This window comes from Ambystoma mexicanum, chromosome 13, assembly GCF_040938575.1.
Source record: "Ambystoma mexicanum isolate Mex_15411 chromosome 13, UKY_AmexF1_1, whole genome shotgun sequence".
Lineage (NCBI taxonomy): Eukaryota > Metazoa > Chordata > Amphibia > Caudata > Ambystomatidae > Ambystoma > Ambystoma mexicanum.
In genome coordinates, this window is record NC_090938.1 from 431,222,612 (window position 1) to 431,238,760 (window position 16,149).

The 16,149-nt window shown below is 43.3% G+C and overlaps 2 protein-coding genes across 2 annotated transcripts; one reads left to right on the top strand and one right to left on the bottom strand.

Annotated features, from left to right (window-relative positions):
• Positions 1-829: 829 nt before the first annotated feature.
• Positions 830-1,171, bottom strand: LOC138520419 (cell division protein ZipA-like). Its single transcript, XM_069632818.1, has one exon. The coding sequence runs from the start codon at positions 1,169-1,171 to the stop codon at positions 830-832; it is 342 nt and encodes a 113-aa protein (XP_069488919.1).
• An 11,664-nt stretch (positions 1,172-12,835) lies between these two features.
• LOC138520420 (olfactory receptor 5AR1-like) lies at positions 12,836-13,786 on the top strand. The gene has a single exon (XM_069632819.1). It carries the CDS (start codon positions 12,836-12,838, stop codon positions 13,784-13,786), a length of 951 nt encoding a protein of 316 aa, XP_069488920.1.
• Positions 13,787-16,149: the final 2,363 nt, after the last annotated feature.

Consider the following 16,149-nt stretch of genomic DNA (forward strand, 5'->3'; position numbering starts at 1 on the left):
CCCACACTGGAGACAAAGAAGATGTTCTCTTCTTCCTCTTCTTCTACCTCCACCACTTAGGCATCTTCTTCACTCTGGTCCAACTGGGCAACGTTCAGTGGGCGACTCTGGTGAAATCCAGACCGATTCTAGGCACCATCACGGGCAGGGCTGTTTTGCACACCCGGGAAAACTGATCAAGCAACCCACACCTTCCACATGTCTTTCCAGCCGCTGGGCATTCTGTTGGGTGGGGAAGGCCGTACCTGCACTTTTGGCAGGACTCACCCGCTCTTCCAGCTCTGTCATGGGGTCCCACACCAGGTCTTCGGATGCCTCTGCCAGCTCGCCACATGGCACACACCTCCTCTGTCTTGACAGAGCGCGATCCGGCCTCCATCCTAGCTGCCCGAGCCTCAGACACCTCATAGCATCGCCCCAGCTCCAGGATGCGTGACAATGTGGTGCCGGGTTCCCTTAGGACCTGTCTCCTGAGCTTGCCCGAGGAGCATGCCTGGATGATCATTGTTCTTATCATATTGTCTGCATCACCCCATGCACAGGCCAGCGACAGGCGCTTTAGGCGTCCATAGAAGGTGTCGAAAGATTCATCTTCCTTTTGTTTTGCGGACAGCATCACGAATCGTTCGTAGTCCGAGTTGGCAAGGGGCAGAAAATGGGCCTGGAGTGCTGCCTTTGCCGCCGCATAGGATCCATCCCCTGGTGGAAGCGACTCAAATGTTTCCTGGACCGAAGGTCCCGCCGAGTACAACATGGTTGCTAGCATGCTGTCATCATCCGTCACCTGTGCGGCCCTAAAGTACATGTCAAGGCAGTCAACCCACATCCTTCACCTGGGCCCCAAGCTGGATGGCGGGCCCGAGACGTCAAATTCGGGGATGGGCTGCAGGGCCGTATGGGCTCGTGCCTGGGCCATAATAGGATGTCCTGGCTGAGCAACAGGTTGCACCTCTGGCGGCGCCTGATGTACTGGAGCCTGACCTCCTGCTTGAACCTGAGGAGGCTGCTGTAGAGCTGCTGGTTGTCCGCCGTCCTGAGGCGGCTGCTGCGGAGCTGCCGGTTGTCCGCCATCCTGGGGAGGTTGCTGTTGGGCAGCTGCTAGCCCACCGTCCTGAGGAGGCTGCTGGTGCACTGATGGCAATTCACCTTCCTCATCACTAGTCCCACTCATGGGCGTGAGCTCACAGGCACCCCAGCGTGAAGTTTGGGGGCCGCAACTCAGCTTCCACCACCACAGCACAGTCCAGACACACTCAACCAGGCAAATTAAATGTCCACCCTGGGAGCGAGGGAGACGGCAGCAGAGTGTCCCCCTACACAAACAGCTTCATGCACAGCCACAGCAGCTGGACGTGATGATGAACAGAATGAAGAAAATGGAAGATCCACAGCTGCAGCAGTCCTTCCTGATGATGAAGAGGATGAAGAAGAATAAAATCCCCAACCTGATGATGAAGAGGATGATGAAGAGTTTACTCCTCCGCTGCTGCAGCACCTTGTAGGCACAGGAATTCCAAAAATTGAGTCAAAGAGAATTAGGGCTATGCAGGCCCAGCCAGTATACCCCTTCTCCTCACTTGCACTCGACGTAGGAGGCCCACAATTCAAGAAAAGTCATAAAACTGGGCATGGGCATGCAGGTATAACTGCCTGCAAGCAGTGTGTCCAAAAATTAGGTCTGTTGTGTTTCCAGATGGTTACTTTAATAGATTACCCATGCGCCCATATTCCTTTGAGAAAAAAGACAAGTAGCCGTTTCCTCAATTTTTCAATGTAAATGGATTTAATTGTTCTTTTCTTCAAATAAGAGTGCCCTCTTTGGTTACACGTGTTTCGACGGACCCACCGTCTTTCTCAAATCAGGGCTAGTCATGTTACATATAAAATAACAATTTGTGACAACATAAAATGTTTGGAATTTTTGTCATTCATTACAATAGTGAAACCCCCCAAAAAAAAGGATTGGCTGTTTGGGGTGGGGAGAAAGGGTAGGAGTGTTAAGGGATGAAAAAACACATCAACAAAGAGAAAAAGAAACAATACATTAGTCTATACCAGTTTGCATACAAACATCCTGTCCTTATGTCACAGTCTCCATGGTTCTTATTTCATTACATTCGTTCTATAATCCTTTAAGATAATGGTCTGTATGATATTTAGGCTTTAAAAGAAGTCGGCTTACCTAATTGTAGTTCTCCACAATTATACTTTCTGTCATGTGTATCCAGTCATGGGTTAAATCCCAGCCTGTGTAAAAGATTTAATGAATGTGTGTCATTTCACTCGTTTTTTCTGAGTGGTCATTTTTCTTAATTCTCTATGTTAAATTCAGGGTGCTTTTATACCTCTTGTTATACATGGTTGTGGACAGTTGCCTCTCATTGAGTTTCGCCGCGTAGTTTACAAATTGGTTGATAGCCAAAAAATACGTCCATTGTGTGCACGTTGTGATTCAAAATCTTTAGATATCTTTCTTCACATTTATCCTCGCGCCACACGTGATCACGTGTGCATCTAAGAATGAAGTATCCCCTCCGAGAGCCCCTCATGCTCGCTTACCTTCCTGAATCAAATCTCGTGCTAATCTGTCCTCACGAGCTCTGCTCGTTCACTGTGCTTCCTCGTATAAACACTATGTCACCTAGTAACATAGTCCTACTACTGTTCCTATTGCCGGCGGCCATACTTTGGGCCCGTTTCATGTATCGTTAATGTCACTGCATTAATACATGGAAGTTGAACTTTGTAATGCCATTTAATTAAGTGTATTTACTAATTAAAGTTCCTTCCCACTTTGTTACTGTATTAAATTATTGTTTTAGAAATACAAATCAGTATGTGACATAGATTCTTGTTGTGCGTTGTCCCTGTCTTTTTTCTGTTTTTATTCCTGTCTAGTTTTTGTGTAACATTATTGCTGCACCGAATTGTTTTAGTTGAGGGTGTTTTTTGAACAAATTTATTTGAAAATCTTACGGTGTGAGTTTTGTTCTCTAGTGGTGTGCCCTTGCATTTAGGGCTTCCCTTTCGCGCCTTTGTGGGGCAAATTATACTATGGTGTCCTTCCTACCTTTTTTGTTTTATTGTTTTTTTGTAAAGCATATTTCATGGGCCCAATACCATACATAACCATTTCTCAGATTATTACTGACAAGAAAGAGGCCATCTCATTGTCAGAATTTAGGCCCCTTTCTACTGTGCGAAATTTACAAATTAATTTCGCTTCTTCCTGTCTCAATTTCTTTTCCTGGTCTCCGCCCCTTGGGCCTAATACCACTTTCTTGAGACCAACAAACCTCAGTAGTTTTTTGTCATTTAGCTGGTGGTTCCTTTGCCAGTGTTGGGCTAATGGTAAATTTATGTCTTGGCTTCCGATGTTTGATAAATGTTCTCGTATTCTTGTTCTTAATTGGTGAATTGTGCTTCCTATATAAATCTCTTGCCATTGACAGATTATGGCATACACAACGTATTTCGTTTTACAGTTTATTTGATCCTCTTATATGTGACTTTTGCCATGTTTATCTTTAAAGGTCACAGTATTGTTGAGTGCATGTTTGCACATTGAACATGTGCCACATTTTCGAAATCCTTTTGGTGGTGGTGGAAGCCATGTTGGCAAATTGTCATTTTTAAGTTCTGGAAGGAAAGACGGACTGTCCTCAATATACTTCTTCACATTGGGATCCAATTGTAATAGGTGCCAGTTTCTCTTCAATATTCTCCTTAGGACAATGTTGTCTGTGCAATAGGTGGTGATGAAACTGATTTTGTCTTTTGCTTTCGAGTTCAAGGGATTGGTGATTAGGGTACTTGCCCTGTTTAGTTTGATTGCTTTCTCCTGCGCATGTGTTATGATTTTCTTCCCATATCCTCTTGCCTTGAACCTGTTTTTAAGTAGTTTACATTTGTTTGCAAAAGTTTCTACTTAAGAGCAGTTCCTCCTGGCTCTAATGAATTCACCCTTGGGTATATTCTTGATCACTGGATTGTAATGACAGCTGGTGGCTGTTAAAGTAGAGTTTGCTTCTGTACTTTTTCTGTAAATTCTTGTGTTGAGAGTTTTTTGTGATACATAGATATTGAGGTCTAAAAAATTGATCTCTTTTGCACTTGAGTTACCAGTGAATTCAATCCCCATTGTGTTCTGATTGGCCCTCTTCCTGAAATCCTCAAGTCCTTCTTTATTACCCTTCCAGATCAGAAGAACATTGTCTATGTACCGTATCCATAGTATCACATTTGGTTCATACGCCTCATCTGCATAGATATATTGATCTTCATACATGGCCATTGTTAAATTCGCTAGTGCCGGGGCGTACTTAATCCCCATCGCTACCCCTCTTATCTGTTTGTAAAAATGTCCATTAAATATGAAGATATTGTTTTGTAATGTTAGGAGTAGCATTTCCTTGAGCATGCTCACTGATTGATAGTTTGATGCTGTTTCCTTGGAAAAGATATAGTCAATGGTTTCTGTATCATGTCTTATAGATGTATAAAGTGATTTCACATCCCAAGTGGATAGTAAATAGTCATCTTGCCATTCTATGGTGGCCAGTTTGTTGATCGCCGTAGTTGTATCTTTTAGATACGATTTGGTTTTAATTGCCAATGGTCTTAAAATATCATCAATGTAATGTGCCATGTTCATAGTAGCCCATCCAATTCCACTTAAAATAGGTCTACCCTCCGGAATCCTTTCAAATTCTTTATGAATCTTGGGAAGGAAGTAAATTGTTGGTAAAATTGGCCGCTTTATGTCCAAAAAGTGTTTTTCATCATCAGTGATGAGTCCTTGGTCTGGATGCCACTCAACGCTCAAACCGGAGCTCTGTGAAGTTCCACGGCTGAAATTCAAAATGGCCGCCAGCCGTGTGGTCGATGCACGGCCTACGACATGAAACGTAACGTGATCACAATTCCGCTTCAGGAAAAAAATTGATCGTTCGATCACTGCCGGGCCCAGGCATCATCCCATCCTCGTCACCACTGTTTGGGGTTTGTCCTGAACCCCCTTGCGATGCCCGTAAGCCCCCGGCAAGCACAGACTCACACCACACACGTCTGCACTGCTCAGGCTTCCCGGTCGCACTGACGCGACTGGGAACACCCCATTTATTTATACTGCACGCAGCGGCGTGCAACGTCACGCCGCCGCGTGCGCGTCCCTTCACGGGGCAGCACCACATGCAGCATGCCTGACCTCCCCGCCTCACAACGTGGGAACCCTGCGTCTTCTGCGCCAAGAAACTGAGCAATCTGGTGCAGCGTCAAATACGCCCTGTGTAGGATGAATTGAATCAAGCCTTCCTAGACACCTTCTTAGGATTTAGTACTATACGGGCCCATTATTGGTCATCAAGGCTCCTGCTCAGGTCTGCCTCGCATTTTGATCTGGCGCCCAATACCCCTGCTTGCCAGCCCAGCAGTAGCATCTTGTATATCCTAGAAACCTTGTACTGCCCCTCTGAGATGTCATACAATAACCCGAGCGTGACATCTTCCTCAGTTGCTTCCTGGAACTCTGGCCACTGTGTCCTAGCCTGGCGAATAAGCCTCGTATATGTTAAGAACTGGCCTCTGTGCACTCCCACTTCCCTCAGCACAGCATGAAACTCCAGAAGCCGCTCCTCTACTAATACGTCTCCCCAGACTGTCGTCCCATTTATCTCTGACGGTCCTCAGGTTGCCCTCTTCCCCCCAATAAGTGGCCACCAGGGGGATGTTCTGAGAGTAAGGTTCTCCCAGGCCCAGCAGTTGCTTGGTTCACTTCCAAATCGACCAACCCAGCTGGTCAATATGTGGGGAGCCAAAGACCCTCTTGTCCTCCAGCCAAAATGCCTTTTTAAGCAAGCATGAACGTGTTGCGTGTTGCAGTCACCTGGTTTCCTGAGAGCGAATCAGCAAAACACAGTAACTGTCCCGCTACATAATATAATTCCACACGTGGTAGCCTCACTGCGCCCTGCGAACAGTCCCAACAAAACTCAGCACAATCCTATGCCTTCCCGCACCCCATATAAACCCACTCAGCTCGGTGTTCAGCCCTTTGAAGAAGCACCTCAGAATAACTAAAGGCACAGTCACAAAGTGGTACAGCATGTTTGTCCCTCCTCATATGTCATCTCTCTCTTATCTTCACTTTCCATGACAATATTTTTGACTTATAGGCAGCACTTTCAGCGCCACTGAATAACCAAAATTAAAAAAATGGCCAATGGCCATGAACATTGCTGCATTGATCCTACTAGCAGGTATTTAATGTAGATTAACTATAAAGCTATTTTCAATCACATAGTATATTTGTATTTGTTTATTTGTATTGCGCACCCTGCCCGCGGGCATCAGGGCGCATGTTTGGAAAAGGTGGTTACAGAGAAGTGTTACAGACATAGGTACAAATTATATTGTATAGACATATTTACATCAAAAATAAGAGCATGAGTAAATCACGGAATGGCGAAAAGGTCAAATATACAGTATATACAGCGAGTAAACAGTTTGTGAGAGAACGCAGCATGATTACAAAGTGGAGGCCATTGCATCCTGCATCTTCATAGTGCTTTTAGCGCATCATTCACATGGTTTGTTTAGGGCACAATTACTAGCTTTTTTCTTGGTTACATGTCTTTATATCGAGAGATTATATAAAGAAACATTTTACAGTCAATGCATTTTTTTTTTCTTTTTGGGGGGGGGGTCCCCCACAAACCCCTATTTGCGACCCCTAACAAGCCACCCCAACCGCTCCCCAAAAATATTTAACCCTTTACCCCACCCCCAAATACTTTCACTATAAAATGTTTCAATATAAAATACTCGATATAGGATCGTTCAATGTAACATTTTCGAAATAAACACTGCATACCTTTTTCTTCCTAGCCATGCCCTCTCTCTCTATGTATATAATTGCATAGTGCATAAATTATAAAACTATGATCAGTTGATTTACAAATAACTATTTAATCAGATAACTGTTGAATAAAAAACGTCATTAAACAGGTTTTAAACAAAGAGCACTGACAAAGAGTCTATGTAACCACTGAATCAAGCTTACATACAATTTCCTGAAACAGCGTCTCGGTGCCTCTGGGCTGCTAGTGCGCTCTACAAATACAAATAAATAAATAAATGTGATGGGCAAAAGAAAATGCTCTATGCTTGCCTTATCCTCAGTTCAAGCTAGACATTTGCCAGAGAGAGTCGTGGCCCAAGCATGTTGCATTATGGCTACTGGTAATATGCTTAATCAGAATCTTGGGTAAAGAGAGCGGCATAAGGGGATTTACCATATCCCAAATAACCCTCGTAACCCAACACATTTCTGCTTGTGGAGATGGGTTACAGTACGTCTCAGCTTTTCTTTTCTGCAATATGCTGTGCGCCCCCTTTATCACCATTAACACTACCATCAACACCATGTGCATTGAACTAACACTCTTTAAGACCCGCTGCCATCAGCATAGTTTGGTGGTGTTTGCACCAGGATAGCGCTTCTCTATATTTCCCAGAGTGCACCATTACCACGGTTAAAGGCACATTCCGAAACAACACTGCTGGTCCTTTTCAAGATGAGCAGGGGTTTGTCTATTTGGTCTGACCGGCAGCTGCCCCTGCCCTTGAATCTAGAACCCCGGTAATCGAACTGGTTCACTTGCTCAATCGTGTGCCCCTCAATCCTTATTTGCGATCTAGGGGCTTCTTGTGTGGCGGGTGAAAAACAATTGCTTTGGTCTTATCAAAATTAATTGTGAGGCCTTTAAGGTTGCAACCACCGTGAAATGATATGATAGGTTATTTATAACTCGCAAACCGCGGATCGAACTCGTGTTGCTCTGTGTTGTCTTGTTTCCAAGGCGAGCACGTTGCTCCTGAGCTATTCTCCCGAGACCAAATGCAGCCTCTTGCTTATTTAAGCTGGCCGGGGTAAGAGAAATTACAATCACAGCATCTGCTTAGAGCAGTAATGGACTCTTATCCTGTCCCAGCCTTGGGGCATCTGATTGTATCTCCATAAGTATATTCATTAGTCCATTTATGAAAATACATTGGGTTGGTGCAAGGACACAACTTTGCCTCACGCCCCAATTGATGTTGTATTGTATTGTATTTATTATGTTTATATAGCGCTTTACTCCAAAACGCTGGTTTGTATTTTGTATTTGTCTTTATTTAGTTTATATAGCGCTTTACAGCAAAGCGCTACACATTTTAACAACAGGATACATAAAACAATTAACAATATAACAGTAACAGTGGAAGTAATTTACAATTGAGAATCAGATCAAAAAAACAATAAGTAGAGCAATTAACGAGGGGAGAAGGAGAGTAGTGCAGTAGAACTGAGAGGGAGAGGGAGGGGAGGAGGAGGAGTGAAACGATTAGGGTGAAGGGTGAAAATGGGGGGAGGGATGGAGGGAGGTGGGCAAGGAGGTAAGGCAAGGTGGGAGGGGAGCAGGAAGGGAGGGAGGGGTTTCATGGCGGGGAATGGAGAAGGAGAGATTTGAGGGAAGTTCGGAATGAGGAAAAGGTAGAAATAGAGCGGAGTGAGAGAGGTAAGGAGTTCCAGTGTAGGGGGGCTAGGAGATGGAAGGAGCGGAAACGGGATGTGGCACAAGGGGAAGGAGGAACAGTGAGAAGGAAGTGGTCGGCAGAGCGAAGGGAGCGGGAGGGAGTGTAGAACGAGAGGAGGGAGGAGATATAAGGGGGATCAAGACCGTGGAGATTTAAAGACTAGGCAGAGAAATTGAAATAGTTAAGTTGGGAGTGAAAGGGAAGCCAGCCAAGGGAGGAAAGGGAAGCAGAGATGGGGTCACGGGAGGAGAGGAGACAGAAGGTGCAGACGGCAGAGTGGTAGATAGATTTAAGGGGGGTGAGATGAGAAGTAGGAAGTCCAAAGAGTAAGGAGGAGCAGTAGAAGAGGCGAGAGAAGATGAGGGAGGAGATTAAGAGTTTAGTAGCATGGAAATTGAGAGAGGGGCAGACTTTGCGAATATTAAAGAGGTGGAAGAGACAGGCACGAGAAATGAGAGAGATGTGATGGGAAAAGGTTAGAGAGGAGTCAAAGTGAATGCCTAGGTTGCCAGCGTGGTCAGAGATGGGGAGATTAGAAGGGGGAAAATGAATGAAAGGAGGAGAGGGAGGGCGAAGAGAGTTGGAGGGGAAGAAAACGACTTCAGTTTTATCATTGTTAAGGGAAAGGAAGTGAGAAGACATCCAATTTTTTATTGCAGTAAGGCAGGAAGAGAGTTTAAGGTGGCGGTCAGTAGAGAAGGAGAGGAAGAGTTGAGTATCATCGGCGTAGAAATAGTGAGAAATGCCAAATGAGGAGATAACTGGGGCAAGGAGGGAGGTATAGAGTGAGACAAGTAAAAGGCCAAGTACCGAACCTTGGGGTACTGCGTATTCCAGAGGTTATGAGTGTTGATGATGATGACGTGATAAAATGCACTATAAAAGCGTGTTCAGTCCAACTCCATTGGCTGATATTATTATGTTGGAAGAAATACAACGTGATGGTTAAAGGGGCCAGTAGTATCCCTGGGTAAGTTCCAGCGCGCCATGCCAGTGTAGTTACTATATAGGCTTACAATTGCTCAAAGCAGAGGAGAAGGTATTTCCAGCTCTTCCAGGGCTCCCCAAAGCTTAGTTCTTGGGACTCCATCAAAGGCTGTTTTTAAATATATAAAAACAATATACAAGTTCATCTTTCTCACAGAAACATATAAGATCTGAACGACTGAACTACCATTCTCAGGCCAGGCTGAAAGCCACCTGGAGGTGATTAATTATTTGTTTTTCGCATGCCCACTTAGACAAGTGTGACAACTCGAAACCGTTGCGCTGATCAGACCAACCATGTCGCGCAACAAAATAGGCCCCTAAGGCCTCTATGCAAATGTGTTGATGATGATGACGGGATAAAAAGCACTATAAAAGCGTGATCAGTCAAACTCCATTAGCTGACATTATTACGTTGGAACCAATACAACGTGATGGTGTTCATTGCCTTGATAAGATTGCTGGTGGGATAACACATTTGATCACATTGCTCTTAGTTATCGATATATCCTGCGCAGATTATATATATATAAATAAATAATAATTTGGCATTTATATAGCGCTACGAACCCTCAGGTATCTGAGCGCTGCTTATTATTACTCACGGTGTGTGGTGCTCATTTCTCGACCTCCGAAGGATGACTCCGAAGGATGAAAGGCTGAGTTTGGCCCCCCCGGGATTCGAACCTGCGTTAGCAAGTTCTGCATCGATGTCAAAGCGAGCGCTCTACTCGCTGTGCCACTTATGCAAAGCCTTTTTTTGTATTTATTAAGTGGTGCGAAAGTGTCACGAAGAAGCCAAAATTATTTCAGCTATGCGGGAGATGGGATACGAGGAGGGACACAAAGATTTGAGTTGTTGTTTGGCTATTTACCAAGCGATATCTATTCCAATATTTATGGCCATTCCCACCCATTTCCTGCCCCTATCCTCACATATCCTCCCGGGATCTCTTTGAGCTACCTTTAACAAGCAGTAACATCAAACTTTTTACTGGAAGTGCCTGCCAGTGTTATTTCAATTTAGTCTTACCAGGAGATAATGGCTTAATTGAAGCGCTAAATATGCATCTGATCTGGTGTAATACAAATCTCTGAACTGAGCGTGACTTTAACCACTTGATTTTCAAGGGGTGTCCTTCACTGAAGCCCTGCTAAAAATATGTACAAAAACATTTGCAAAACCAACAGTTTTGGCTTGTGTATAGGCATTTACTAGTCACTGCTATTATATGCCCAGGTATTACATCATTTTGCAGCTGCTACCATTAATGACCAGTTAATACCAGTACGGCAGTGCCTGGAAAATGCCTATCCCAAAGCCAAAACTGTTTGATTTGTACGTTTTATTCACTAGTAGCCCAATCAACGCAGATCCAATTAAGGTGTTTATAATGATAGCAATTCTGTAACTATAGGATCTGTTGGCTACATATCTGTGGTTCCATGTGTTAATTTCGCCGTGAAAATATTGCGATGCGAAAATATCGCCTTATCCTTGCGGCGAAATTCACACATGGACCCTGTGGGTGACACCCCCGCAAACCCTGCATCATATTTTAATGAGCGGCGGACACCCCAGCAACCCCTGCTCCCACATAATACCCCCAACAAAAATATCGCCTATGGCGAACCAAACGGCCATATCTACGGCGATATTCTTGTTGGGGATATTATGTAGTGATACTATATATGTCTAGTAGTAGTCATTGTGGCTCTGGTGTGTTGGCATTGAAAGGCTGGAGTTAGAGAACAAGTGTGAAAACTATCAAGGCACTTCAGTGTCATTAAGGAATGCATAAACCACTCAATGATCTTCAACAAGTCACTGCTGGCCAATTTTGTGAGTCCCGCAGATCAGCAAAAATGGCAGTAAGCATGGCGGTACACTTTCAACACCATGGGCCTCATTACAACTCAGGCGTTAAGGGTTAACGCCGTCGTTAACCCTTAACGCCTGATTCCGATTTTAATCGCTGCTTTTAGCAGCCGTTAAAATCCATGGCGCTAAACCGCCTTGGTGCTAATTACGCCACCGTAATTTACAGTGGCGTACTTAGCGCCTTCCCCACTCCCATTATGCCCTATGGGGCAAAAATGGGAATGGGGAAGGGTAAAATGGGAAATGGGGATTTACCGCCCCACTCACCTTGGAATGGGGCGGTAAATCCGCCGTCCACCATGGTGTAAATGTAGTTTACACCATGGTGGTAAAGTTGGCATACTTACCGCCTGGGTCGTAATGACCCCACATTAGACAGGGTTTTCCTGATGACGGTAATGCCGTGGATTTCAGTGGAATCCTTCTTACCTTACCACCTGGTGAAAGTAGGCTTATTCCAGAGGAATCCATAGCAAAGGCCTTCTGCAATACTTCATTGCGCAAAGCATTTGCACTTTTCCACAAATCCAGTCGAAAAAGGTAGCGATTTTGTCTTTGTTTTACTCTCTGCTTTTCCAGTATTTGTTGGCACAGTAAAAGATTTCATGGACAGGGCATTTTGCACTCAAGTGCATACGGGTTTGGTTTCATCTCCGCAGAGTAGGTTTCAAATCAAGATGACTCCCACTGTGAATCTCTCCTTTCTGAATTGTGACCAATCAATATGACCTTTAGTAGGTGAGCTTCAGAGAATCAATGTGCATCTTCAGCTGCAGTAAGACAGCTAAGAAACAATTATGCTCAAGTGTACCACAAAAACGATTCCAAGCATCAGCAAGCACATAGCAGCCATCTGTATTAAACCCACCTACAATTGCTATCATTCACCAGATCCAGGTGTACTGCCACACTTCGGTAATACATAAAAGATAACTTTGCTTAATGACACATTTAAGTAATACGCTAAGGATGGATGTGCTTGGCACATGCTCTAAGTCTCAGTAGGCAAAGTCAATCACTGGGGGTAGAATCCTAGGCCCAGAGCCTAAGTGATTGGTATCACATTGGAATCTTGGTCAAGCAAGAGAAGATCCCCATGTCTGTGGTTGACTTGGAACTGACTAATGTATGATTCTTCATCGACAATATTTCAATCATACAGGTTTTATAATTTGAAACTGTCTGTTGTGTGTATACCATCTATTAATGTAGTGCCCCAAACTATTGGGTGATATCTCAGTTTGCTTGAATGCTGAGCCATAATTGCATTTCCCTGGTGCAGGAAAAAGACTCAAAAGAACACAAACTAAATGTCGCCTTGTCTGATATGTAAGAGACCTAATGGCATCCTAATGTTATAAATTCCAACCCTTCTTTTTACAGCAGGAAATGGAGTGGCGAAAACTGGAAGTTGGAAACATGTCAAACACAAGGGATTTTATTTTCTTGGGTTTGACCAATGATTGGGCTGCCCAGATTGTCCTGTTTCTGTTGTTTTCTGTTGTCTACTTAATCACCATGGTCGGAAACATTGGCTTAATTGTGCTGACCATTACTGACTCTCGTCTTCATTCGCCCATGTACTTCTTCCTCTGCAACCTCTCCTTCGTCGACGCATGCTATTCCTCAGTGGTCGTCCCAAAAATGCTGGCACAGCTGATAACGGGAAATAAAGTCATCACCTATGTCGGCTGTGTGATCCAATTTTATTTTTTTCTGGTCTTCGTGATAACCGAGCAGTACGTTCTCATGATCATGGCTTATGATCGCTTTGTTGCCATTTGCTTCCCCTTGGTTTATACAACCAAAATGTCAAAGCGGACCTGTATTTTATTGGCCACTTTCACGTACGTCTTTGGTGTCTCAGACGCAGGTGTTCAGACTTTTTTTACGTTCACTTTGACCTACTGTGGATCCCACGACATCAACCACTTCTTCTGCTCGGACCCTCCTTTATTAAAGCTGTCTTGCACCAACACAAGTAAAAAAGAATTTGCGGTCTTTTGGTCATCTGGCTTTAACCTTACAACCACCGGCTTACTCATAAGTATATCTTATATATGTATTATTGTAGCCATCACGAAAATTCGGTCTACGGAAGCCAAGAAAAAGACGTTCAACACTTGCGCGTCCCACTTCACAACGGTATCAATATTCTACGGGACGCTCTTGATTTACTACCTACAGCCTGTTTCCACGCACACCATTGAGCAGGACAAGGTGCTCTCCATCTTTTATGCTGTTTTTGTCCCCATGTTAAACCCTCTTATATACAGTTTAAGAAACAAGGAAGTGAAAGATGCTGTAAAGAAGGTATTTCTAAGAGCATGTGCCCAATAATGATAACTTTCTAAGCTCACATGGTTAAAACAGGGCTTAAAAAATGTCAGCTCGCCAATAGCCATTGGTGACAATTTACTCTTGGCAAGTAAGAAATGTTGTGCAGTCTATATGTATAGATCTGTGGTGCTGAGTGACTTTTTATGGCTGGCTAGTAGATTACAACTTGAAATGTTGCACCCTGGTTAAAATGTTCCCCACCCCCACATGATGAGTACTACCATGACACCCCAACACATTTACTGAATGCAGAACTTGAGTCTTGCAATTAATATGGTGGACTTTCAGGTTCTGGGGATTGCCTTTGTTGTGGTATTGTATTGTGCAAACTGAATATAACCAAAAAATATGAAATTTAAACTAAATTACAATATTACTATTTTAAATGCTTAACACAGTCAAGGAAAGCGGAACACCTCTTAACAGAATAGTAAACAGGCAGCCTATCTAGTGCTCTCTTCTGCAAGGTTGACAAATATGATGAGTGTATGTGGAGTCCATTTGTGTGACCCTGTGAAGGGCCCAACATGCTCATTCAGCTCATATGAAAAGTTTAAATAAACAAAATCAAAGGCACCGATTTGCTGGCCTCAAAATATGTAACAAACACATTGGGGAATTTGTCATTCCTAAACCTGTCCACATTTTCAAGGACATAAAATACTCTTGCTGCATAATTTAAGTCAAGCTCAGAAGGAACATCGCTGGCTTTGGAAGCCTTCAATCGTATAGAATTAGGGACCATCTAGAGACGGATGATTAGCAAAGACGGGTAGAAAAGCAAAGTACTTGGACAACATAGCGTTTTGAAGCTAAAGAAAGACAATACCATAAAAATAACAGAATAATATCCAAGATAATATAATGCTTATTTGTAAAATGTGTTTAAATTCAGTGTAAATCTCTGCATAATGTCCATTCACTTATCAATACTTTTCACTTTTCTTCTGTACGTTTGCTTATAAAATTGAAATTAAATGTAATGCTTATACAGCCAAATGCTTCCATATTTGTTGCACTGCATTCCATGTTCAGAACTCTTACATTAGATGCACATTTTTTTAAGTTACTTTTTCTAGTGTTTAAAAAATGTTATAAAAACATATTGTTAGAACTAGGCATATGTGAAATTGTGCACTTTTGCTTCTCTGAATTTTGTGAAATTGTGCACAAAATGTTGACAAATCATAAAGTTGGCAAAACATTACAAAATGAATCAATCCTTTTGAGGTGAAAACATTCTGTTAAAATAGTTTTTTCAGGTTTAGATATCCACTGATTGAAAGTACCATACTCTTACACAATCCACAGGAAATAACATTCGCAGTTGACCTAATTCTGAACAATTTCTCATCAAAGAGAACAATATTTGCTTCAGTATTCCACTTGTTCTTTCAGTAAAATCCTAAACAATTTAACTTTTGCTGGACACTTTCTCAGCAACCAACGAATTTAGAAATGTTCACTAGAGTTGTTTACATCCTTTGCTGCCACAAGCATATGGAAGTTCTCATCAAACTGAGTAAAAAAAAACGTTATTTACATTTTCAACCTAATTCATCATTCTGTAAAAATACTTTTTTGGTGGGCGATGGAGGTGGCGGTCTATAGAACAAATGCATAATTTCATAATGGTGTGAGCTAGATAGAAAGTATAACACATGTCCAGCATGGCAAATTATGATTATGAATTAATAGTTTTGATCACCCATACGAGTGAAATTTAAATTGTACTGCCCTTGTTACAACAGGGACTACAAAGCATATGCTAAACTTCAAGAATCAAATGACAACTCATCAATTTTATTAGCCTCAAAGTTTTTTCTTATAATAGTTATCAAAATATTGCATTTCAAGTGTCACATATTCAATATTTGATGCCATCATCTATCATTTTGAGCCTCGGCTGGGGCCTTCCTCGGGAACAGCCTCCCTGCCACTCTGAAACCTGAGGAGAACCATCTCCAGTTCCGAAAGCACCTCAAGACCTTTCTCTTTGCTTCTGCCTTCGCTCTTCTTCCCCCCTGCTGATCTATCTGCTTCAGCTCAGTTCACCTGGCTACCCTCTGTTTTCGGGCCCAGGTCCCTGCCCACCCAGCCACACACCTGCAGTGCTTCCTGGCAACCGTTGCACTTGGGTCTGTATCTGTAACCCTACAGTCCCCTTACCTGCAATCAGTCACCCCTTGTCTGCGCCTTAAACCTAGCACTTGCCACCTTGCTGGCTGCACAACCAGTTGTTGTAGTTTTTATCCCTTGCTCAGCACTTTCCACCTCCCCCTCTCCCTTGCACTTTCCCCCTTCCCTATCCCCTGCACGTGCACGTTCTCAATTTCACTTTGCCTATTAAGATCGTTGTTTTT

Excerpts from the sequence above, each read along its gene's own strand:
- LOC138520419 (XM_069632818.1), bottom strand. The coding sequence starts at position 1,171 with ATGAGTGGGACTAGTGATGAGGAAGGTGAATTGCCATCAGTGCACCAG.
- LOC138520420 (XM_069632819.1), top strand. The coding sequence starts at position 12,836 with ATGGAGTGGCGAAAACTGGAAGTTGGAAACATGTCAAACACAAGGGAT.